Consider the following 26,895-nt stretch of genomic DNA (forward strand, 5'->3'; position numbering starts at 1 on the left):
ATCTCATGGAGGAATGGGGTATTGGAAATGGAATTGGGAGAAAAGGAACAGTGGCTGTTAGTATAGGCATACAATACATGGGAGAGACCAGTTTATTTGTTTATGGAGCTACAGTAAGAGTAGATGCTAAGAATGAATTTCCTCATCAACTAAGACTTGAATTATATAAAAGGAAGATGGTGGGAACAGCCAGGAAGGACAACCTGAGGTCTTTCAATGCATACTAATTCATCATTATAGCTGCAAAAATATCCTTATAACATCAACTATAAATGGCTTGATCCCAATTGAACTGAGCTTTCTTTGAACTTACATGGTTTAGTCTTTAAAATAATGCTGACAACAATGTCCTTTATCCCCCTTATCAGCTGTTGTTTCCCCATTTTGAAAACACATGTCATTATTTTTGCCAAGTGCCAAAATTGCAAATAAATGTTTAGTAGATTGAAAGAAAGGCAGAACTCTATTAGTGCCAGAAACACAAGCTAAATACACACACACACACACACACACACACACACACACACACACAATTGATTTCAGAGAGGAAGGGAGAGAGAGATAGAAACATCAATGATGAGAGAGAATCATTGATCGGCTGCCTCCTGCACGCCCCACACTGGGGATTGCTCCTGCAACCTGGGCATATGCCCTGACTGAGAACCGAACTGTGATCTCCTGGTTCATAAATCGATGCTCAACCACTGAGCCATGCCAGCCAGGCTTAATTTTCTATTATAAATAAATATTACTTTCATGAATTGAACAAAGCACAATTTTTAAATATATAAATTTAAGTTGATGGAAAAAGCAGAAACTTTGGGAAATAGGCATATTTTGTCATGTGATTATACACTTCTCCTTGGGCTAAAATAGAGATCTCTTAAAATTAGTGTCATGATTTGCCTGAGATTTCCATCCCTGAAGTGTCACTATTTCATAGAACCCAGGTGACTGCCTGCAAAGCTTGCTCCATTGCTGCCAACCTATTGGTTTAGAAGCTACCTCCAGATATGCAGGCGTAGAGGATGACTCTAACCCCCAGCTCACTTTTGTCATCCCATGTTTATGTAGAAAGATGATACCAAACACCTTTGTGCTTCATGACCCATGAAGGGGCTCTAAAAGGTTCACCAAACACAACAAGTAATATTACACAATGCCAACTGTGAAAGTCCCCGCGCAGCATGCAAAGCAAAGGGAGAGACAGCAATAGCTGCAACATAAAAATGTACCCTCACATGAGCAGCACTAGACAGAAAAACAAAAACAAACAAAAAACAAAACAAAGTCCCACGAAGCTAGACACCTGGCAGCATACCCAGAAACCACAGGTCACTGATACACTTGTCTGTCTCCCACCTAATGCTGCAGGTCTACTGGTAAGCCTCAGGTACAGTTTTAGTAGCTGTAACCTCAGTGAAAAAGCCTGCATTGGTCTCCCAGATACAGACTCACATCCGAATCCATCACCATTTTCAGCAGAAGTCAACAAACCACATACGTGTTTTTGTGCATGTCAAAACACACACACACACACACACACACACACACACACACCAAAAAAAAAACACTGTTCTGCAAAGATAGCACATCAAAACCTTAAGAAAACACATTCATTTGGTCAAATTGTGACTACACATATTTACAAGCTAAGCCATATGCCTAATCAGCATTTTGGAAAGGTACTGAAAGACCAAAATATTTTCTTTTCCTCCTAATCATGATATTTTATTAAAAGAAAGCCTACACCCATTTTCTTGTAATGCTTTATTGAAAGGATTTCAAATGTTGCCATGTGACAACATAGTAAAGGCAAGTGATAGATTAATTTTATTTTGGATTGAAACTTTGGAAAACTGCCTCTTACTCCACCATTCTGCACTATTCAATGCTACACATTTGCAAAATGTGCTAAAAGCCAGGCTGCTCTGACATAGAAATCCTATATAGTCTTGGAATTCTCCAACCACAGTCTTCCACTCACAATGAAGTAGCATAAAATACACACATTTTAAAAACCCAAATGTAGCCGTATAATATGATTCTAAGAAAAAAACGTTCAACATCCAAAAATAACACTTCAATGCAGTTTGCATCAAAGCTAACTGTAAAGAAAAATATGCTGGCAAGAGTTGCAGTTTTGAGATGATGTTTCTTTTCCTCTCCCAGAGACTTGATTGTGAAGTCCCAGGGTGCAAGTCCAAGGTTCTAAGTGACCTGCAGAATAAAAAGATGATTCTGGTATCAGGCATGGACACAGACATTAGCTTTCAATCTATAGGGAGTTAAGATCAAATATCAGATACTAAGTTATTGACCATGATGGGTTAAGATGAATGTAGGTACAAAAGAATATCCATGGAACTGTTCTGAGATATTTGGAAATTGAGTTATACTTTTCAACTAAATATAATATATGATCCCACACTGGATCCTCTACAGAAGGAAAAAAAAATGTTTTAAAAAACATTATTGGGTCAATTGACAAAATTGTATATAGATAGTAGATTGGATCAAAGTAGTAATGCTATATTTTCTGAAGTTGATTACTATGGTTATTCAAGAGAATGACTTTGTTCTTAGGATGCACACACTAAAATATATGGGGTTAAGGGAGGATCCAAATGGCAGCGTAGGTAAACACCTAAACTGCTGCCTCACACAACAATTTCAAAACTACAACTAAAAGACAAAACGTCTATCACCCAGAACCATGGGAAAGCTGGCTGAGTGGAAGTTCTACAACTAGAAGGAAAGAGAAAAGAGCATTGAGACATGCACAAGCGCTGAAAAGCTGAGGTACGGAGGCACGCGAATCCGGGCTGGCAGCAGGCATTGCTTTTTTCAACCCGAAGAGAGACAAGCCCCCGATTACTCTGAAATCCAGTTTCTGGGGAGACGCGGGGGACCCAAACTCCTACAGGGAGAAGCTGGACTATCTGCCATCGGGTCAGAAAGTGAGGGTGGCTTGCTTGCAGAGCTGCGCACAGGAATAATTGTTTACTGTGCTGGGGCACGGGACGCGGGACGCAGGGACTTGGAAACGTGGAGACGCAGAGCCGGCTAACTGGCAGCCATGGCTGTTAGCCACGCCCTAGCCTAGTGACGCCATGAGACCCCGCCCCACACAATCTACAAACCCACCCAAGCTCCAAGTAGCGGCTTTAGCATATGAATGGCCTGCCCTATCGCAGCTTAACTTAGCAAACTTGCAGCCCTGGTCAGAGAGCTCCAAAACCTCCAAACCCCAAGCAAAGAGGAGAAAACTGTAGTTCTCGCTGTAGCGCCTGCTGGGTGGCCTCAGACAGTAGCTGACCTGCACCACATTGGAGATCCAGAAGCCAGTGTACCTAGTGGTCAGTGTGAGACACCGGATTTCAACTCCTCACATCCATAAGTGACACATTCAAGAGGCAGACTCAGTGAGCACCAAAGTCCCACTGAAACAAGTCCTGCACCATAAGCGTGTCTCCAGTGCAGCAGTTCTTCCATTATAGACACAGCGGGTCCTCACAGCCAATTGGCCTGGAGGTCAGTTCCTCCCAGTGTACCAACAGCATTCAAGGCTTAACTACACCAAGACTTTGCACTCAGCCCACAAAGGGGTGTACCAAGAGCATCCACCTCAGGTGATTGGGGAGGCTGAGCTACTGGCCCCTATAGGTCACCTACCACACAAAGCCACTCCATCAACACAGGGAAGCAGCCAAAATGCGGAGACATAGAAACATGTCACAAATGAAAGAAATGGAGGAAAGCAAACTACTGGACGACATAGAGTTCAGAACCATATTTATTTTTATTTATTTATTTTTTAAAATATATTTTATTGATTTTTTACAGAGAGGAAGGGAGAGGGATAGAGAGTTAGAAACATCCATGAGAGAGAAACATCGATCAGCTGCCTCCTGCACACCCCCTACTGGGGATGTGCCCGCAACCAAGGTACATGCCCTTGATCGGAATTGAACCTGGGACCCTTGAGTCTGCAGGCCGACGCTCTATCCACTGAGCCAAACCGGTCAGGGCCAGAACCATATTTATAAGGTTACTCAAGAATCTTCTAAAAACCTCTGAGGAACTTAGTGAGACCTTTAAGGATCTTAATGAGAATGCCAAAAAAATGGAAAGGACCAGTCAGAAATTAAGCATACACTGTCTAAAATAAAGAATATACAGAAACTCAACTGTAGATCAACGTACCCCAAGAATCAAACCAAAAATCTGAAATATGAGGAAACAAAAAACACCCAACCAGAAAAACCAAAAGAAAAAAGAATCCAAAAATATGAAGATAGTGTAAGGAGCCTCTGGGACAACTTTAAGCGTACCAACATCCGAATTTTTGGGGTGCCAGAAGAAGACAAAGAGCAAAATATTGAAAACCTATTAGAAGAAATAATGACAGAAAACTTTCCCTACCTGGTGAAAGAAATAGACTTACAAGTTCAGGAAGCACACAGAACCCCATACAAGAGGAATCCAAAGAGGACCACACCAAGACACATCATAATTAAAATGCCAAGGGCAAAAGACAAAGAGAGAATCTTGAAAGCAGCAAGAGAAAAACGGTTAGTTACCTACAAGGGAGCACCCATACGACTGTCAGCTGATTTCTCGGCAGAAACTATGCAGGCCAGAAGGGAATGGCAAGAAATATTCAAAATGATGAATAGCAAGAACCTACAACCAAGATTACTCTACCCAGGAAAGCTATCATTTAGAGTTGAAGGTCAGATAAAGAGCTTCACAGACAAGAAAAAGCTAAAGGAGTTCATCACCACCAAACCAGGATTACATGAAATGCTGAAGGGTATTCTTTAAGAAGAGGAAGAAGAAGAAAAAGGTAAAGATAAAAATTATGAACAACAAAATGACATCAAATACATACCTACCAACAAGTGAATCTAAAAATCAAGTGAATAAAAAATCTGAAGAACAGAATGGACTGGGGAATATAATAGAATCAGGGACATAGAAAGGGAGTGGACTGACAATTCTCAGGGGGAAGGGAGTGTGAGGGGTGTGGGAAGAGATTGGACAAAAATCTTACACCTATGGATGAAGACAGTGGCGGGGGGTAAGGGCATGGGGTGGGGTGGGGAATCAGGTGGAGGGGAGCTATGGGGGGAAAAAGAGGAACACCTGTAATAATCTGAACAATAAAGATTTATTAAAAAAATAAAATAAAATATATGGAGTTAAAATGAGATGGTGATGTAACTGCAAGTAGATCAGAAGAAATTATGTATCTATATCTATGTACAAAGAGAAAGAGACAGGAACAGAGGAAGATAGAGAGGCAGAGAGAAAACTGGTATAGTAATAGAGCAAAACATTAACAATTGGTGAATGTGAGTCAGATGTCCACACAGGTTCTTTGTCGTACTCTAGCAACTTTTCTCTAAGCTCAAAATTATTTCCAAAGAAAATAAAATAGTAAAAGTAATACTTCGTTTGATGAACCACACCCACAGCAAATCATTTCTTTGCCCTTTAGTGGTTGTGTATTATTCTTACAGCATGTTGCTTTGAATTTCTTGTATATGGGTTTGAATTTAAACTAAAATGGCTCTCTCTCCATTTCTGATAGGGGGTGTTGACCTCTCCAATGAGGACAGTGAAGTCCTCTGCTTCTCTGGCACTTCTATGAGTTTTCACCTCATGGAGTTTGATGCTCTGTTGTTCAGTGACTACTTAAGGAATGTTATGCCTTTTGGAGAATAAACCTTTATCATCATGCACTTCCCTTCTTTATTCCTGATAACGTTCCTTGCTTTGAAGTCAGCTCGGTCTGAAATTAATAGAGTTACTTTTGCCTTTTTTTAAAAAATTAGTGTTAGCTTGGTGTATTTTTATCTATCCATTTACTTTTCATCTATATGTGTCTTTATATTTCACGTAGGTTTCTTATAGACACCATATAATTGGGGCTTGTTTTTTGATCCACTCTGACAGTCTCTGTCTCTTTTCTTCTTCTTCATAAATTTCATTATGAAATGTTTCATACAGAAAAGTTGAAAGAATTGTACCATGAGATACGTATGCCCATAACCTGCTAATTCTGTAAACAGTTTTCTGTGTTTGCTTTAACATACATCAGGGCAATTCTCTACCTCTCTACCCATCCATCAGTCCACCTTACTCTAGGGGGCAGCAGTGTACCCTGTGCCTTCCCCTTTCTTTCATTTCCAAGAAGAGTTGCTGATTTTTCAGTCTGTTCAGCTTTTTACTTGTTAGAGTGGAGTGTCGATATCCAAGCCCCTTCTGTGTGGAAATGGAAACCAGGTCCCTCAGACTGTCCTCTCGCTATCCTTCTTCCCTCCACGATGCTGTGAGTTCCTCCGGAGTGGTAATAAGGGGGCATGTGCGTTATTGCCTGTGATAGTCCTGGCACTTTTAAGCCCTTCTATGTCTATTAACAGTCCCTGTAACAACCCCATGAGGTACATACTGTTATCATCCACTTTTTATAGATGAGGCACAAGAGATTCACTTAATAATTCACCCAAGTTAATAAATGGAGGAACCAGGTTTCAAATCTAGTTATCTGACTCCGGAATCCACACTCTTAATCACTAGAGTATGCTGTTTTCTGGCTCTTTGGTCTGATCCTGTCCATTCCAAATTCGTTTCCTAGAACTCTGCCCAATATTGACACTTTCCCAGGATATGATGTTACTCATACCCATTTCTATTAGTAAATGAGGTACTGATACCAATACAGTCTAAAAGAAATATTTAAAACTGTTTTCCAGGATACCTGGATTTTTCACAAATAATTTCTCCTTTTCCCTTACTTCATGAAAAAAGTCAGTGGCTGGAAATATATAGAAAATCCTGACTAAGACATTGTTTCATCTTGAGGTTATAAAATTGTTTATCAGTTAAAATACGTGATATAATATCAATAAGCTATAAAGAGAAAGACTAAGAAGCTCAAATATATAAAATGAAAAGCTTCTTTAAACAATAAACCGTGAAAGTATATTTCTCATACATTTATAAAATAATTATTTCTTTAATAAAGATATTTGTTTATTTAATTTACTTCTTGGCTATTTCTAAAAAATCAGTGGTAGGACATACAATGTATAGCAATATTTGAATATCACAAGAAATATTAACAGTAGTTATTTCTAAGGATTAGGAAAGGGGTGTGGATTGCACTTGTAATTTTTGTATTGTTTGAAATTTTTACTATAAGCACATACACACTTATTTAAAGCCACAGTATAACAACTGGTTAACTTGTGAGTAGCATTTCTCAAAAGCTAAAAGATAATAGTGGTTAATATTTATTTAAGGTTACTCTGTACAAGCACTGTTCTAACCTCTTAACATGTGTAATCTCAGATCATCATCCCAAAAGCTTAAGAGGGAGATACTATCCTCTTCCCATTTTGCAGAAGAGGAAACTAAGGAACAGAGAGGCTAAGTCACTTACCTGAAGTCCCCCAGATGGTAAGTAGTAAGCTTTAGATTCAAACCCAGAACATCTAATTCTAAAGGCTAGACTTTTAACTACAATATAAGTAAAGTACTCCCCAACATCTGGTATCATTTTGGTCCAATTTGTGTTTTTAGACCTACTTTGCTCTTTGGCTGTGTGTCCAAAGGTAACTTTTCTGATGATTTCTGTTCCGTGGCATTTGCTTTCCTCATAGAGCTGCTGGTGGCATTTTTATTCATTGCTCCCCTTCTTAGCTTGACTCCTAGAGACACATGTAGGAACAACAAAAACACCTTTTCAAAAATGAGTCCACCCATAGTTTTAGATCTTTCCCTTCATCAGTGCTTTGCTCCCATTACCAAGGAGCCTAAGAAATACTTCCCTGGTTTCGATAATAGAGGGAAATCAAGCCAAAAGAACTCCTGGTTCTTTTGCATTCAACCAGAGAGATGTTCTTACCATACCACCTTTGACCTTACGTGGTGAGTGCCCCTCCTGGGTTAAATTTCTCTAACAGGTGGAAATAAGCAGGCTTACTCTGTTTGCGGGCATATTCTGCTGCTTTGGGTGCTGTTAACATGGCGAAAGGGTGCAGGGAGAGGCGGAAAGGTGGAGCTCGGGGAACCTGAAAGGAAAACAGTCCTTTGAAACGCTGCACACACTGTGCAATTAACACCTGCTGCTTATGGCACTTGGCCAGCTTACCCAACCCACAGTCCTTAGACATTCCGAAGGGTCCCCTGTGCAGCTCAGGTTTTATTTCATGCATGTTCACACATTGTCTTCTACTCCCACGCTAGGTTCCTCCTGCCTAGAATACCTTGTCACACACTGATACTCCTCAGAGAGTTCCCTTTACCTGCAAGAGCTATTTCCTTCCTTTCTGCCCAGGGGCTCTTTTTCTGAAGGCCACTACTTTTCCTTTGAGATGTAGCTCAAATATCACCTTTTCTGAGAAACGTGCCCAATGTCTCCACACCTTCACTCTCCTATACTGGCCTTCCACCCACTCCTCCACGCCAAGGCAGAATTACTGACTCTCATCTGTGAACTCAAAGCGTGTTGTCACATAGAACAAACCCAGTGTGTTGTGATTATAACCCACTGTCTGCTGCACAGCGCTGGAAACGTATTCAAGGCTAGAACTGTCCATTCATTCATTCATTCATTCAACAAGTTTTCAGTGAGCACCTACTACGGTCCAGGCTCTGCTTTAGGAGCTGGGTGAGGAGAGACACTAAACATTAGGCAACCAGGGTAATTATACCTCATGATAAGTTTAATAAATAAACTAAACAGATGATGTGCACAACTGCGGCACCCACGGAACAGCTGCGAGCCCCAGAACGACGCTCCCCAATTGGCGCAAACACACGGGTTCAGAGGAGCTCTACACTCCACCACAGAAAGGAGAGAGAGAACTACATAACCAGACACCCAGAGAAGAGAGACCATGGGGAGACAAAGACACAGCCCGCATATGAAAGAAAAGCAGGCATCACCAGAAAAGGAAGTAAACGAAATGGAGGCAAGCAACCTTCCAGAAAAAGAATTCAGAGAAATGGTCATAAGGTGGCTGAAAAGAATGGAAGACAAATTCGACAATATGAGCAAGAACCAAGAGGAAATGAAGAAGAACCAAGAAGAAATGAAAAATGACATCGCTGCTGTAAAGAACTCAATAGAAAGCATCAAGAGTAGACTAGAAAAAGCAGAGGACCGCATCAGTGAGCTAGAAGACAAGATGGGAAAAAATACCCAAGTAGAGCAACTCCTAGAAAAAAAAATTAAAAGGCAGGAGGAGAGCCTAAGGGAACTTTGGGACAACATGAAACAAAACAACATCCGCATAATAGGGGTTCCAGAAGGAAAGGAAGCTGAGCAAGGAATAGAAAACCTCTTTGAAGAAATAATGACAGAAAATTTCCCTGATATAGAGAAGAAAAAACCCACACAAATCCAAGAAGCTCACAGAGTCCCAAGCAAAATGAACCCCAAAAGACCAAAGCCAAGGCACATTATCATTAAATTGGCAAACACCAATGACAAAGTAAGAATCTTAAAAGCGGCAAGAGAGAGACAGAAAGTTACATACAAAGGAACCCCCATCAGACTAGCAACTGATTTCTCAACAGAAACTCAGGCCAGAAGGGAATGGAATGAAATATACAAAGTCATGCAAAGGAAGAGTCTGAATCCAAGAATACTGTACCCAGCAAGGCTATCAATCAAAATTGAAGGTGAAATCAGGAGCTTCACAGACAAAAAAGGACTAAGGGAATTTATTACCACCAAACCAGCAATGCAAGAAATGCTAAAGGGTCTGCTGTAAAAAAAAAAAAAAAGAAATAGGAAGCGAAGAAGGAACACAGGTGTAAAGAATAGGAATGGTGACAAATAAGTACCTATCAATAATAACTTTAAATGTAAATGGATTAAATGCCCCAATCAAAACACATAGGTTAATGGATTGGATAAGAAAACATGACCCATATATCTGCTGTCTACAAGAAACCCACCTCAGAAAAAAAGACGCACAGACTGAGGGTGAAGGGATGGAAAAAGGTTTTCCAGGCAAATGAAACTGAAAAAAAAGCTGGGGTAGCAATACTTATATCTGACAAATTAGATCTCAAGCTGAAGGACATAACAAGAGATAAGGAAGGCCACTTAATAATACTAAAGGGAGCAATCCAACAAGAAGAAATAACTCTGGTAAACATATATGCACCCAATACAGGAGCACCCAAATACATAAAAAAACTCCTGGAGGATATCAAGGGAGAGATTGACAGCAATACAATCATAGTAGGAGACTTTAATACCCCACTATCACCATTGGACAAATCCTCTAAACAAAAAATCAGCAAAGAAACATTAATCCTAAATGACTCACTAGACCAGATGGAATTAATTGACATCTTCAGAACATTTCACCCCAAAGCCACAGAATATACATTCTTCTCAAGTGCACATGGGTCATTTTCAAAGATAGACCATATGTTGGGACATAGGCAAAGTCTCTTCAAATTCAAGAAGATAGAAATCATATCAAGCATCTTCTCAGACCACAGTGGCATAAAACTGGAAATCAACTATAATAAAAACAACTCAAAGAAATCAAACACATGGAGGCTAAATAGCATGCTATTAAACCATGACTGGGTTACCAGAGAGATCAAAGAAGAAATAAAAAACATCATGGCAACAAATGACAATGAAAACACTACAATCCAAAATCTATGGGACACAGTGAAAGCAGTCCTGAGAGGGAAGTTCATAGCTCTACAAGCCTACTGCAAAAAAACAAGAAACAATGGTAATAAATTACCTAACCCAACAACTCAAAGAGTTAGAAAAAGAGCAACAAGAAAAGCCCAGTGTAAGCAGAAGGAAGGAAATAATAAAGATCAGAGCAGAGATAAATGACATAGAGACCAAAGAAACAATACAAAAGATCAACAAAACCAAGAGCTGGTTCTTTGAAAGGATAAACAAGATTGATGAACCTCTAGCCAGGCTCACCAAGAAGCAAAGAGAGAGGACCCAAATAAACAAAATCAGAAATGAAAGAGGTGAAATAACAACAGATCCTGCCATAATACAAAGGATTGTTAAAAAATACTACGAACAACTCTATTCCAACAAATTGGACAACCTGGAGGAAATGGACATATTCCTAGAAAAATATAACCTTCCAAAACTCAATCAAGAAGAATCTAAACAGCTCAATATGCCAGTAACTATGGAAGAAATTGAAGCAGTCATCAAAGAGCTTCTGGCAAACAAAAGCCCGGGGCCAGACAGTTTCACAGGGGAGTTTTACCAAACATTCAAGGAAGAACTAAAACATATCCTCCTCAGACTATTACAAAAAATTCAAGAGGAAGGAACACTTCCAAGCTCCTTCTATGAAGCCTAATACCAAAACCAGATAAAGACAACACAATGAAGGAGAATTACAGGCCAATATCCCTCATGAATGTAGATGCCAAAATCCTCAACAAAATTCTAGCAAATCGGATCCAGCAGTACATCAGAAAGATCATACACCATGACCAAGTAGGGTTTATCCCAGGAATGCAAGGATGGTACAATATCCGAAAATCAATAAATGTGATTCACATAAACAAATTGAAAGATAAAAATCACATAGTCATATCAATTGATGCAGAAAAAGCATTTGACAAAATCCAACACCCTTTCTTGATAAAAACTCTCAACAAGGTGGGAATAGAAGGATCATACCTCAACATAATAAAAGCTATATATGATAAACCCACAGCTAACATCATACTCAATGGGCAAAAACTAAAACCATTTCCCCTAAGAACAGGAACAAGACAAGGATGCCCACTCTCACCACTCCTGTTTGACATAGTACTGGAAGTATTAGCCATTGCAATTAGACAAGAAGAAGAAATAAAAGGCATCCAAATTGGAAAAGAAGAAGTAAAGCTGTCCTTATTTGCAGATGACATGATATTGTACATAAAAAACCCGAAAGACTCTATCAAAAAACTAACAGACTTAATAAATGAATTCGGCAAGGTAGCAGGATACAAAATTAACGCCAAGAAATCTATGGCATTTCTATACACCAACAGTGAACTTACAGAAAGAGAGACTAAAAAAGCAATCCCATTTTCCATCGCACCAAAATAATTAAGATACTTAGGAATAAACCTAACCAAGGAGGTAAAAGACCTATATGCGGAAAACTACAAGACATTGAAAAAAGAGATAGAGGAAGATGTAAACAGATGGAAGAACATACCATGTTCATGGATTGGTAGAATCAACATCATCATTTACTACCCAAAGCAATCTATAGATTTAATTCACTCCCCATTAAAATACCAACAGCATATTTCACAGACCTAGAAAGAACTCTCCAAAAATTCATCTGGAATAAAAAAAGACCCCGAATAGCCACAGCAATCCTGAGAAAGAAGAATAAAGTAGGAGGGATCTCAATACCAGATTTCAAGCTGTATTACAAAGCCACTGTCCTCAAAACAGCCTGGTACTGGCACAAGAACAGACATATAGATCAATGGAATAGAATAGAGAATCCAGATATCGACCCAAACCAATATGCGCAATTAATATTTGACAAAGGAGGCATGAGCATACAATGGAGTCAAGACAGTCTCTTCAATAAATGGTGTTGGGAAAATTGGACAGATACATGCAAAAAAATGAAACTAGATCACCAACTTACACCATACACAAAAATAAACTCAAAATGGATACAGGACTTAAATATAAGACGGGAAACCATAAAAATACTAGAGGAATCCACAGGCAGCAAAATCTCAGACATATGCCAAAAGAACTTTTTCAGTGATCTGCCCCTAGGGCAATGGAAGCCAAAGAGAAAATAAACAAATGGCACTACATCAAAATAAAAAGCTTTTGCACAGCAAAAGAAACGATCAACAAAACAACAAGAAACCCCACTGTATGGGAGAACATATTTGCAAATGTTATCACTGATAAAGGTTTAATCTCCAACATCTACAGGCAGCTTATACAACTTAATAAAAGGAAGATAAATGATCCAATAAAAAAATGGGCAACAGACCTAAATGGAATCTTTTCGAAAGAAGACAGAAGGAAGGCCAAGAGACACATGAAAACATGCTCAAAGTCACTAATTATCCCAGAGATGCAAGTCAAAACGACAATGCGATACCATCTCACACCTGTCAGAATGGCTATCATCAACAAATCAACAAATGGCAAGTGTTGGCGAGGATGCGGAGAAAAAGGAACCCTCGTGCACTGCTGGTGGGAATGCAGACTGGTGCAGCCACTGTGGAGAACAGTATGGAGTTTCCTCAAAAAACTGAAAATGGAACTCCCATTTGACCCAGTAATCCCACTCCTGGGAATATATCCTAAGAAACTAGAAACACCAATCAGAAAGGATATATGCACCCCTATGTTCATAGCAGCACAATTTACCATAGCTAAGATTTGGAAACAGCCTAGGTGCCCATCAGCAGATGACTGGATCAGAAAACTATGGTACATCTACACAATGGAATACTATGCTGCCATAAAAAAGAAGGAATTACTACCATTTGTAGGCACCTGGATGGAATTAGAAAACATTATGCTAAGTGAAAGAAGCCAGTCAATGAAAGAAAAATACCACATGATCTCACTCATTTGGGGATAATGAAAAACATTATAAACTGATGAAGAAAAAGATAGTTACAGAGGCAGTAAAGCATCAAACAGACTGTCTAATTACAGCGGTAAGGTTAGGGAGAGGTGGGAGAAATAAGAGATCAACTGAAGGACTTGTATGCATGCATATAAGAGTAACCAATGGATGCAAAACATTGGGGGGTGAGGGCATGTATGGGAGTGGGGTGGGGGGGCAATGGTAAGATATGTACACATATAATACCTTAATAAAAATTTGAAAAAATAAATAAATAAACAGATGATGTGCTAGTGAGTAACTGGATAGCCACCACTTCAGACAGAAGGGAGAGACAGCAAGGGAAGCCACTGAAATATTTTTAAGCAGTAGTGTTACAAGGTCTGGCTCAGGTTTTTAAAAAGATCAGTCTGGCCCAGCTGTGTGGCATAGTGGTTGAGTGTTGACTCATGAACCAGAGGTCATGGTTTGATTCCCTGTCAGTGCACATGCCCAGGTTGTGGGCTCGATCCCCAGTAGGGGTCATGCAGGAGGCAGCTAATCAATGATTCTCTCTCATCATTGAGTGTTTTGTTTTTTTTTTTAAATATATTTTATTGATTTTTTACAGAGAGGAAGGAAGAGTGATAGATAATCAGAAACATCGATGAGAGAGAAACATCGACCAGCTGCCTCCTGCACACCTCCCACTGGGGATGTGCCCGCAACCCAGTTACATGCCCTTGACCGGAATCGAACCTGACACCTTTCAGTCCGCAGGCTGATGCTCTATCCACTGAGCCAAACCGGTTTTGGCTCATCATTGAGTTTTTATCTTCCTCTCTCTTCCTCTCTCTGAAATCAATTTAAAAAAATCCTATCTAATAAAAGAGTAATATGCAAATTGACAGTACCTCTGCTATACCCACAAGCCACACCCACCAGCCAATCAGGAGTGTGTATGCAAATTAACCCAACCAAGATGGCTGCGGCCACAGAGCGAGCAGGAGGCTTGGGTTTCCCCGGCAATGGAGGAAGCCAAGCTTTCTGCCTGCCCTGGCCTGCCTTGGCCTCCACTTAAGGCTACAAAGTTTCAATTATAGAAGATAAATAAATACCAACAAAAATGGCGGCAGCCATGGAGCTGGAGAGAGCAGGATGCTTGAGTTGCCCCTGGCGATGGAGGAAGCCAAGTTTCCGCAGCCCTGGCCTGCCTTGGCCTCCGCTTAAGACTACAAAGTTTCAATTATAGAAATGATAAATAAATCCCAACAAAAATGGCTGCGGCCACTGAGCAAGCTTGGCTCCGCTCAAGGCTACAGGGGAGGGCAGTTGGGAGGGACCGTGCCAGCCTACTTACCCCCAACTGCCCCCCTTGCTGGCCTGCTCGCCCCCACCTTCCCTCCTCACTGGCCTGCTCGCCCCCAACTGCCCCCCTGCTGGCCTGCTCACTCCAAACTGCCCCCCCTGCTGTCCTGATCACCTCCAACTGACCCCCACTGACGGCCTGCTCGCCCCCAACTGGCCTTCCTGCTGGCCTGCTAACCCCCAATGTCCCTGCCCCCCACCAGCCTGATCACCCACAACTGCCGTCCCATTCTGGCCTGATCACCCCGCCGGCGACCCAAGCTCCCAGCCCCTCCTTTTTTCCTTTCCTTTTTTTTTCAGCGCCTCCTTGAGCAGAGGCCAGGGCCGGCTAGAAGCAGGTATCTGGGATTTATTTTTCTTCTATAATTGAAACTTTGTAGCCTTGAGCGAAGGCCAGGGGCAGCCAGGGCGGGCAGAAGCTTGGCTTTCTCCATCGCCAGGGGCAACCCAAGCCTCCTGCTTGCTCCAGCTCTGCGACCGCTGCCATCTTGGTTGGGTTAATTCTCATATTCTCTCCTGATTGGCTGGTGGGCGTGGCTTGTTGGCATAGAAGAGATACAGTCAATTTGCATGTTTCTCTTTTATTAGTGTAGATGCCTTAGAGAGTGCCGAGCACATAGTAGGCACTCAAATATTATTGACTAGTTGAACTATAATTCTAGTCAAGGCAATAAGTGGTTGACAGCATGGACTTTGATGTCAAACTGGGTGTATCAGAATGCAGCCTGAGCCACCTATAAGACATGTGACCTTGGGCACGTCTTCTAACTTCTCTGCCTGTTTCTTCATGTGATAATAATGATACCGGTACCTATCTTATAGAATTGTGGTAAGGATGAAAGAGTTAGCATATGTAAAGTATTTAGAGTAGTGTTTGGTACACAGTACAATATAGTAGCTTTAAAATTAATAATAATAAGTATCTATATTTATCACCATCATCATTTCTCTCCCTGTCTCAGTTCTCTTTTTTGTATAGAACTACCCATGGCAACAGCTTGGCAACCAATTCCTTTAGGGAATCCTGCCTCATCTACCAGAAAAAGGTTGAGTAATTGCTGACAAATGATGAATCAGAGCCAGGAGGCCTGAAATGATTAACACCCCCTGCAAGATCAACAACTTTCTGCTTTCTCAGTGATAGAGATTCGGGTTTTAGGTTTACAGGAGTAAATCTGAAGAGTAAAAGTTGATTACACAAGTCTTTTTACCCATGTCAACAAAGATGCCATCTCATCAACCGGACACCCTTGCATGATGTATAACCAAGAAAAAGACAAGGACAGCAAAACAAATACTTAGTTTCAGATTTCCAGGTCAGTGGAAAATATTCTGCTCTATCTTTATCATCCAAAACTCTAAATGACCACACTCCCAGTGAGCAAGTTCCCACGTAATTGGCATCATCTTTGAAGTAGGTAGAAATTTGAACTCCAAGATAATTGTGTGGTTTATATAAAGGTGGGGTATTTTTTTTTGGGGGGGGGGTCTTCTTTTTTTTTTTTAAAGAAAGGGACTACATTTATATATTATTTTGTCCTTTTCAACAGGAATGACTGAGCAGAGACCTGGAAGAAGCCTGCTTCTTGACGATTGGGTGGAACCGTGGTACCAGGCCTGGTCTGCCCACCTACAGACTCCTTTTACCTGAGAAGCAAACTTCTGTTTTTCACTGTTATCATGAGCTTTTGGTTGTTATATAGGTGGGGTATTCACTGTTATTATGGGCTTTTGGTTGTTATACAGGTGGGGTATTCACTGTCATTATGGGCTTTTGGTTGTTATATAGGTGGGGTATTCACTATTATTATGGGCTTTTGGTTGTTATACAGGTGGGGTATTCACTGTTATGGGCTTTTGGTTGTTATATAGGTGGGGTATACACTGTTATTATGGGCTTTTGGTTGTTATACAGGTGGGGTATTCACTGTTATTATGGGCTTTTGGTTGTTATATAGGTGGGGTATTCACTGTTATTATGGGCTTTTGGTTGTTATATAGGTGGGGTATTCACTGTTATTATGGGCTTTTGGTTGTTATATAGGTGGGGTATTCACTGTTATTATGGGCTTTTGGCTGTTATATAGGTAGGGTATTCACTATTATTATGGGCTTTTGGTTGTTATATAGGTGGGGTATTCACTGTCATTATGGGCTTTTGGTTGTTATATAGATGGGGTATTCACTATTATTATGGGCTTTTGGCTGTTATATGGGTGGGGTATTCACTGTTATTATGGGCTTTTGGTTGTTATATAGGTGGGGTATACACTGTTATTATGGGCTTTTGGTTGTTATACAGGTGGGGTATTCACTATTATTATGGGCTTTTGGTTGTTATACAGGTGGGGTATTCACTGTTATTATGGGCTTTTGGTTGTTATACAGGTGGGGTATTCACTGTTATTATGGGCTTTTGGTTGTTATATAGGTGGGGTATTCACTGTTATTATGGGCTTTTGGTTGTTATACAGGTGGGGTATTCACTGTCATTATGGGCTTTTGGTTGTTATATAGGTGGGGTATTCACTATTATTATGGGCTTTTGGCTGTTATATAGGTGGGGTATTCACTATTATTATGGGCTTTTGGTTGTTATATTGGTGGAGTATTCACTATTATTATGGGCTTTTGGTTGTTATATAGGTGGGGTATTCACTGTCATTATGGGCTTTTGGTTGTTATATAGGTGGGGTATTCACTATTATTATGGGCTTTTGGTTTCCCACAGGAAACCAGTATTAAACAATAAACGAGGACGTGTTCTCTTTACTAACAGAACAGTTTAGAGCCACCACATCAGAGGCACTTTTATTTTTTACCTCAGTCCTTTATTCAAATGGCAAAAATGTTGACTGAGAGTTCACTTCATATCCAGCATTGTAAGGAATTAAACATAAACTATGGCGTCTAACCTCAGAAGCATATCATCTATTCAGAAAGGTGACCCTAAAACCCTGAAAGTAATTGAAAGGAGGCTTTATGTAAGTATGGGGCAATTGCAACTATAATAGCAATAGCCCTTCAGGTTAATGTATGTCAGACACAAAAAAAGAGAGAGAGAGAGAAAGAATTGGCTCATGTTTGTTTGTTTTTAGTGACTTATATAACTTATGAAGTGATCCCCTTGACAAGTTTAGCCATACATCATTCTTTTTTTTTTTTTTAAATATATTTTCATTGGTTTCAGAGAAGGGAGAGGGAGATAGAAACATCAATGATGAGAGAGAATCCTTGACTGGCTGCCTCCTGCACGCCCCCTACTGGGGATCCAGCCCACAACCCGGGCATGTGCCCTTGACCACAATTGAACCTGGGACCCTTTAGTCTGCAGGCTGATGCTCTATCCACTGAGCAAAACTGGCTAGGGAAGCCATACATCATTCTTGACGCACTTAGAAGATACAAGATGGATGCTTTTCAAGCTCCAGTTGCACTATTTACTGGGGCAGATTGAACCTGATGATTTTAAAGGTCACTTCCAGCTCAGATATTCTCTGAGTCCCGATAATCTGATGACTCATGCAAGCAGTTAATGTAGATTTTAAATGTAGAATGAAATTCAAATCCTAAATCTAGAGTTAATCATATCTTTTTTACTTTAATGCTACCTATTAATAGCTTCATTGTGGCATAGTAACAGTATTATTATGATTGCTATTTCTCGGTTCAAGTACTTTTTGAGTGCCAAATTATGTCCAAAGCACATTCAACAAAAAATTCTTCCAATAGAAAGGGGTAGGGGGAGGAAAAGAAGGCATATGTGTGTAAAGGCCTCTCTTCTTTTTCCCCCTTTCTCCCTCAAATAGCGTTGAAGAATATTTGTATTGCTTGCTTTATTTGTTGAAGGGAGACCTGTGCTCTTTTTTCTCCAGCTTAAACTTGAGTAGGACAGTTTATATTTATCTGAAGCTATTTGTGTAACCCTCACTCACTTGGCCCTTGGTTGACTTCTATGGGTCCAAGGTCCTGAGCAGAAAAATGGTTCCCTATCAGCAAAAACAGCTCCCTATCAGGAGAAAAACCTGAAGCTATTAAAATTGGTGGGCCCATGATCCCTTTCTGTCACCAGGTGGCAGCAAAGAGTCCTGGAGAAAGCCATCAGGCGGGTGCACGGTACTCACATTGTATCATGTGGGCAGTTCCGGTGGCTGGAAATTCGACATAATCTGATTAGTATTCAGCAGGGCTTTAAAAGCTCTTGCTTGGGAAGGATGTTAGCTGTTGCTTAGGAGATATTTTATCTGAAGGAATCAAAGGTCATTCAGATATATGCAGCAATTAGAGAGGAACTTTTGGCAATCACTTTTTTTTTTTATAGCAACCCATCTCCTAGTTAAATTTTTTGAAATTATTAAGCCCCAAGGACCGTTTTAAATAACTCCTACAATTTACTATATTTGAAGTGCTCTATGTCCATTGGGAGGTTCTGCTAATTCCTTATTTAAGATGCGGAGGGGGTCCTCAGGGCAGCTGACCTGCCCACAAGAGAAAGGCCTGAGCAAGGAGGAGCTTGGGAGGCCCACAGGGGGTAGGCGATCCTCAGAATCTTATATTTGCAGCTCAAATCATATCATACCTTTTGTGACATCTCATGGTTTGAAATAGGCACAGTTACCCAGCCAGTGTGGTTCAGTGGTTGAGGATCTACCTCTGAGCCTCCATGTAAGGAAAGCATTTTACAAACATTTATTACCCGAGTAAGATATGGCTACATCTGGTTTTGTACATTTTGATATAAAAATGTTATTTGATGCCTAAAAGTACATTATAAATGTGTCAAATAAATTTTCTCTAAAAATCCCTCAAATTCATAGACTCAGGTCACCCCTACCTTGGTAGCACCAGAATTGGCAGAAGAATCCGCCCCGTAGATTTTAAAGACTTCCTCGACTGGGATGCTGTTCTGTTAAACAACAACAACAAAATGTATTATCGTATCATGGCTTTTCTTTTGGCACAAAGCAAAGCTGTCACAGCTCCAGGATGCCCAGCACTGTGCCTGTGTGGCATGGGCACTGAATAAACAACTTCTGAATAAGTTGATCAATCAGAATATGCCGAATCCAATTAGTTATGCATTTCATTCTGGGGTCTTTTGCCCCTTCAATAAATGTTTTCCCAATACAATATAGAAGTCAAAATCTTTTTATTATAACTTAAAAAATGAAACATTTAATATCAGTTCATCTTAAACATTTATAAGCATTGGTTAAAGAGAAAGTAAATAGGCATTAATATCAAAATGTGCATAGAAAATATAGCATCTTCACGTATACAAATAGTGTTCTTTTCCTTACCATTAAGATTCCAGCATAAGATGATAAAATCATTGCTTCTCTTTCTCTGTGGTTTGGGTATATGGGTCGACCACGAAAGGGCCTTTTCCTAAGGGGGAACATGAATAAATAGAATGGAGGGTTTATTCTTATTGTTTTTGACACCTGCTAAGGTTGGGATAATAATCCACAAGTAATCTCCAATGGCCATGTGCTATGTGCTATGCACTTGTTCACAAAACTGATATGATGAACCCACCATCTTTGAATTTTGAATCTTCCAGCAGTGGTGATGAATTTGCCCTCATCTATCCAAGTTTTCACACCTATCAAACATGGGCTGACTGGTCACTGTGGTGGACAATTATGGATTTGCCAACCAGGATCCTTTCCCTTCTTCTGGCAATTTGCCTGGGGGAACTGCCTTACTCCACTGTAAGCCTAAGTGCTTCAAGGGGAGGTGAAAATCCCCCCGGATTCCAAAGATTGGAAGACACACTGTGGACTAAGCTAGTCACGGTCTTCCATCCCCCACTCCACCCCCAGACAAGTCAGGGTTAACAGAGCTATTGAGACACAATTCTGTGATTTTTAGAAATCCATTTTTCCCTGGACTGAATTTTGCAATAAAGTAGGCTGAAACTAAGAACAGTCTAGCCAGAGGAAATAGTCAAGAGGTAGGTCTTAATGACATGGTTTGAGTTTGAATTAAGTCCTGCCTCAGGCAGAGCTACTCATGGATTTTCAAATACAGAAACAATAAATCTCCTCCCCCTCCTTCTCTCTCTCTCTCTCTCTTTTTTTTTTTTCTTAAGTCTGCTCAAACTGGATTTTCTGCTTATTATAACTGCACGCTAACTGATACAGCCATCCAGGGCCAGGTGTGTGTTCCAAGGCCATGGAACAGAGAAAAATAACGCCTCTGGAATAAGCTGTTCAATTCTGGTCTCATTAGTTCCATGTTCTTGCCAATTGAGTGTGTCTGCCTGACACACAGAGAGAAAATGATGATAATCCTGGAAAGAAAATTATTCTACAATTCAAACAGCTCAACTCAGGTACATATCTGGTCAAATGCTTAAGAAGTTGCATTTGATGGTCCTTATGAAAAGATCTCAGCCTTTGCCCACAGAATTGGCCATCTGAACAATCATGGCCTGTGCACAATAAAGCACCATCTTATTCTAAGGGAGAACCTTCTATGCAAGAAAGATTTTCATGTGATAGAAACCAATTAGGCCCTAGCCGGTTTGGCTCAGTGGATAGAGCGTCAGCCTGTGGACTAAAGGGTCCTGAGTTTGATTAAGGTCAAGGGCACATGCCCAGGTTGCGGGCTCCATCCCATGTGGGGCGTTCAAGAGGCAGCCGATCAATGATTCTCTTTCATCATTGACATTTCTATCTCTTTCTCCCTCTCCCTTTCTCTCTGAAATCAATTAAAAAATATATATTTTTAAAAAGAAACCAATTAGCGGAGATGTAACAAATGTAAACACTATGGGACTTCCCCAAGTTGACAGCTGTGGGGTTTCTTCAGATTTCTGGTTGCAGAGGGATACTCCGCTGCAGTGTTTTCACATCAGAGCTCACGGTGGAAGACACCAGTTAGAACTTCCTCTTTCGTTTCTCATAGTCACACATTAAAAAAACAGTAACTATTTCAACTTACACTTTCTCCCACTCCAGCCAAGTGAAGTCTTCTGAGCGATCCAGCCACTGCAGAGCAACACTGATGGCCAAGTCATAGTGGGCCTGGAAGCAGGAAGCACAGAGAGCACAGGAACCGGCTTAGACATCGGCCAAAGCCCTCCCTGGGCCCAATGACAATGGCTCTGCTAAACCTGTTCTACTATTTTGTCCGCAATGGTGAGGATCGTTAGCTCTGTCCAGTAACCTGATGCTCAGACAGACATCATAGAGATCTTCAGGCATTGCCTTCACCTCCCACTAGAGCAGGGGGTTTTGTTTATTTTATTTTATTGTCTTGTTTTGTTTTGCTTTGTTTTGTTTTGTTTTGGCTTCTGTGGATCAAAAAAAGAAAAGAGATTATTGGAAAGAATATTACACTGGAAATCAGGGAATCTGGACTCACATCCAGGTATGAACAATAATTGATAGTGTATCCTTAGGTGAACAATTGATGTTCTGCGGGCCTCAGTTTTAAGTTTTGTTGGTTGTTTTTTTTGTGTGTTTTTTTTTTTTACTTTTTTAAAAAATTATTTTCATCACCATTTATCCCCCCCATATCTTCTTCCACCTCCACCCACTCTCCTCCTCCCCTCACAATCACCATACTCTTGTCCCTGCTCATGAGTTCTTTCTCTTTTCCCCCCTTTTTGTCTCAATCCCACCACCCCCTAGCCCTCACCCCTTAAGATTTTGAAATAGAGAAAGGTGCAGGTGGAGGAAGAGGGACTCAGAGAACAGTTTCTAATTCTGTAAGTAGAATGACAGAAATGTGCTGCTGGGACACAGGGCAACCGATGTGTCCACTGGGAAATCCTGGGAGGCTTCAGAGAGGAGGCTTTGGTGGAACTGGAGCTTGGAGGGGGAGGGTTTATGGAGGTAGAGAAGGACCTCCAGGTGGAAGGGTGAGCATGAGCAAAGGGCTGAGGTAGACCTGATTGAGTGACCTGCTAAGAGACTCAGACAGAAAGCTGAGGACCAATTCCAGTGAAGGTCAGTTTGACTTTGGCATTTTCAGATGGGTTCTAAGGTTCTATCTCACTCCCATATTTTCTAAAACAATGCGATTATTTCTATTTCTTCCAGGGGCTGAACCAGACTGAAAGTGAATTAAAAGAAGAAAAAAAGAAAGAAAGAAATGGACCATGATCAGTTGTTGAAACTTAATCCAAAGACTGATGCATGGACTGGTAACACTGGCATCATTTATTAGAAATGCAAATTCCCAGGCCCACCCCTGACTTCCTGAATCACCTTGTAATAAGACCTCATTAAAGTTTGAGAAGCAATTATCTAATTGACTTAATTTCTCCATCTAATACGAGCACTGAGAAGCACTTACAAGAAAACCAAGGCCTGACCGCTTATTCAGCCCCAGGGAAGTCAGATAAGAGAGAAGGGAGGAGAGAGGGATCCTTTCTTCCCTACTAGTGCAAGGACAGTAAATGGGAGGATAAAAAGGCTGAGGGTTTACTAGTTTCTTTTGAATTAGATCTTTACACAGTTTCTTAACTTATGGGAAGTGAACTTTTATTACATAACATGAACCCAAGGTTCAACAAGAATAATAATAGGCCAAAACCGGTTTGGCTCAGTGGATAGAGCGTCGGCCTGCGGACTGAAGGGTCCCGGGTTCGATTCCGGTCAAGGGCATGTACCTTGGTTGCGGGCACATCCCCAGTGGGAGGTGTGCAGGAGGCAGCTGATCGATGTTTCTCTCTCATCGATGTTTCTAGCTCTCTATCCCTCTCCCTTCCTCTCTGTAAAATATCAATAAAATATATTTAAAAAAAAAAAAAGAATAATAATAGAAAGGATTTTAGGATTATTCAATTCTTTGGTTTTCTCCATTAATGCACATGGTAAAAAACAAAATAAATAAACAAACAACAACAAAAAAAACACACCCAGTATTGCCCTAGCTGGTATGGCTCAATGGATAGAGCATCAGCCTGCGGTGAAGGGTCCCAGGTTTGATTCCTACCAAGGGCACATGCCTGGGTTGCAGGCTCGATCCCCAGTGGGGGGTGTGCAGGAGGCAGCCGATCAATGTTTCTCTCTCATCATTGATATTTCTCTCTCTTTCTTCCTCTCTAAAATCAATAAAATCTATTTTTTTAAAAAAACCACCCATTAGCCAAAACCGGTTTGGCTCAGTGGAAGAGCGTCAGCCTGCGGACTGAAAGGTCCCAGGTTCGATTCCGGTCAAGGGCATGTACCTTAGTTGCGGGCACATCCCCAGTAGGAGGTGTGCAAGAAGCAGCTGATCAATGTTTCTCTCTCATCGATGTTTCTGACTATCTATCACTCTTCCTTCCTCTCTGTAAAAAATCAATAACATATATTTAAAACAAAACAAAACAAAAAAAAACACCCATTATATTTGAGAACTACCTAATAGCTGATTTTGTCCAAAAAATGTTAACATCATATGTAATATTTGCCCTTGCACCCATTTTGCTTTTTAATCTTTTCGAATGCAAATAGCAAAAGTCACATGACTTTTACTTTCTCATTCTTTTTGCTTTCATTTTAATGAGTTGAAAAGACCAGGTGGACAATGCTAGGAGGAAGTGAGAAAGAGGCCATTCTAGAGGACCAGGGTCAGCCTTGCTTATTATATACATTATATACTTATGTCCCCTTCATTAACAGGTAACACAGATGTGACTTCCACCCGCATGCCTTTCTTTACCATATCATCTAGAAAGGTGAGTTGCCTTCTTCCTTTTGGGTCAAATTCCTTTTCTCGAAGTCTGATGCCAATATAATCTCCCCTTAAAAGCAAGAGAGCAGGATTGAACCACTGGGAATGACACAGAAGTTCCATCTGCAGATGGGATTCCTGCCCAGCACCCCCACCCCCCTCCCGCCAAGCACAAGAGCAGTCACTGACAGCTCTGGGAGCCGGGTTCATAATTCCTTCTTTTTATACGGAGAATTATTCAGCTACTTTATTACCCAAATAACACTATTTTGATTTAAAAGGCAATTCTGCAATGCTGTAGGCTTAAAATGTCTCACCATAATGAAATTAAACCACATTTATCTAAAAACTAAATGCACATAGTGGGCACAGAATTTATAGGAAAGCAGGGAGTATGATAAATCCCCACATGCAGAAAAGGTTCACAAAAATGAAAGGACTGAGACCCACTGTTTACAATAAAGATTCCCTGGCTAACCACGTTAAATTCGGGCAAAATGTCAAAGAGGTTGATAAATTTTGGTCCGGATGTATTCTTTTGCTTTTCCTCATTGGAATGCAAATACCCTTAGGAGGAGTTAGACATAAAAATGTGTTAGTAAGTCCAGATCCTTCCAGAGGACAGAATAAGGGCCCTGGAAGAAGACTAGAGGGGCTGCTATTCTGAAAAGTCAGGAAGAGGACTGGATGCAGGCTAAGGGGCCCTGGGGTCCATCTCCACAAATCTCTGGTCTTCCCATGAGGCCACACTTCTGGTCGTCAAGGTCTTTGGCACACACTTTGGGCAAGTAACCTTGTGAGGGATAAGTCTGTTTCTGCCTTCTCAAACTCTTCTGATTTATTACACTTAGATTGATAAAAATCCTCATTTTTTTTTTTTTTGTAATTCCAAGGTACTTTATTTAGAATGCCCTAAATGTATTCTTCGGCTATAACTTTATGTTTACATCCCTTTTGAAATTCCAGTTCTAGGTGGAGGAATTGGCATTCCTGGTTATGGTTTGTTCTTTATTAGTTTGGCCTCCAAACACGTACCTGTAAACATCTGTGAATTCACACATAGTTTACTCCAGCTCTTAAGGACTTCTTCCAAGATCATTATCTTAGCAGCTGAGAGAGCACATTGGATGGGGATTGTGACAAAGTCTTTGATGAAAAGGGTATTATTATTGTGCCTATAATACAGGTGAAATAGGACATAACTGCTCCCCACCCCCAGCCTTTTTATATCGTCTGTTATTTTCACCAACCTCTTAACAAAATACCACATCAAAGAAAAGCTAGCACAGGAGGAAAACATTTTTCCATGGGGAGACTTAATATTTTCTTTTGTTTGTTTAAAAATAAAAGTTCCGATAGCAAGAAACAGGAGATGAATTATTAAGTTGATCAGACTGACCATAAGAGAGGCAGGGGCTGCAGTTTCAATGCTGGGCCCTTGGGCACATTTTTCAGAAGTCTCCCCTCTATCTTCTCCAGCAGAGCCTTCTCAAAGGCAAACCCGGCCCAGCACAGCTGACATGGCTGTGGTCCCAGACCTTAGGATCCGGAACAGGGATGCCTTGGATGAGCATGCTGCTGGCAGAAGCAACCTCCCAAGAGATTCAGCATCGGGCTTTGCACCCTGTGTGAGGCCTCTGGTGCCGGAGACAGAGGCCAGATTGTCTGTTGTTTTTTTTTTCGATAGTGCAGGAATAAAATCTCCCTGAGATTTTTACCCTCCTGCCAATATCAGACCATCTATGACATGAAACCCACCGAATGCTGAGTGTGGTAAATGAAAGTTATTCTCAGTCTTACTTACAGGAGCCTTTTCATTTCCTTCTTTAGGAGCCTTCTTTCCATGATTAAAGGCTGGCCCAGCGGCGCAGGTATCTGCAGCTTACACTGCACCTGATATCTGTTAGGAAGATGCAGTCTCTCTGAGCCTAGAGAAGCTACAGCAGCAAATCAGAGAGAATTGGAGTTAGGGACGCTATCACTCCAAATACCAGTCATGGAGTCCCAGGCTCTGGAAGGGATCCGAGAATGTGCAGAGCTCAGGCCTCTTATCCAGCAGGTTCCAGGGCAGAAAGCCGTCTGGCGGCCAGTGCACCGTACCTTGAGTTTACCTGGCACTTCTCATCCCTTGCGAGTTTTTTCAGCATTCGTCATTTACCTACCCTTGCAATAAACTAGCAAGTAAACAGGCAAGGCTTGTGTAATGGTGGAGAACCACTAAATGGGGAGAACCATCCAAATGGGG

General features: G+C 40.9%; 1 protein-coding gene across 1 annotated transcript; it reads right to left on the reverse strand.

Annotated features, from left to right (window-relative positions):
- Nucleotides 1–1,751: 1,751 nt before the first annotated feature.
- LOC308248748 (uncharacterized protein C2orf80) lies at nucleotides 1,752–26,731 on the reverse strand. The gene is made up of 8 exons (XM_080669038.1): nucleotides 26,455–26,731; nucleotides 24,639–24,720; nucleotides 21,927–22,009; nucleotides 20,279–20,366; nucleotides 19,813–19,884; nucleotides 7,994–8,081; nucleotides 7,597–7,718; nucleotides 1,752–2,220 (listed from the first exon to the last, which is right to left on the reverse strand). Exons 1-8 carry the CDS (start codon nucleotides 26,493–26,495, stop codon nucleotides 2,212–2,214), a joined length of 585 nt encoding a protein of 194 aa, XP_080525164.1. The 5' UTR covers nucleotides 26,496–26,731; the 3' UTR covers nucleotides 1,752–2,211.
- Between the last annotated feature and the right edge of the window lie 164 nt (nucleotides 26,732–26,895).

The sequence above is a fragment of the Plecotus auritus genome, assembly GCF_963455305.1.
Source record: "Plecotus auritus genome assembly, chromosome: 5".
Taxonomy (NCBI): domain Eukaryota; kingdom Metazoa; phylum Chordata; class Mammalia; order Chiroptera; family Vespertilionidae; genus Plecotus; species Plecotus auritus.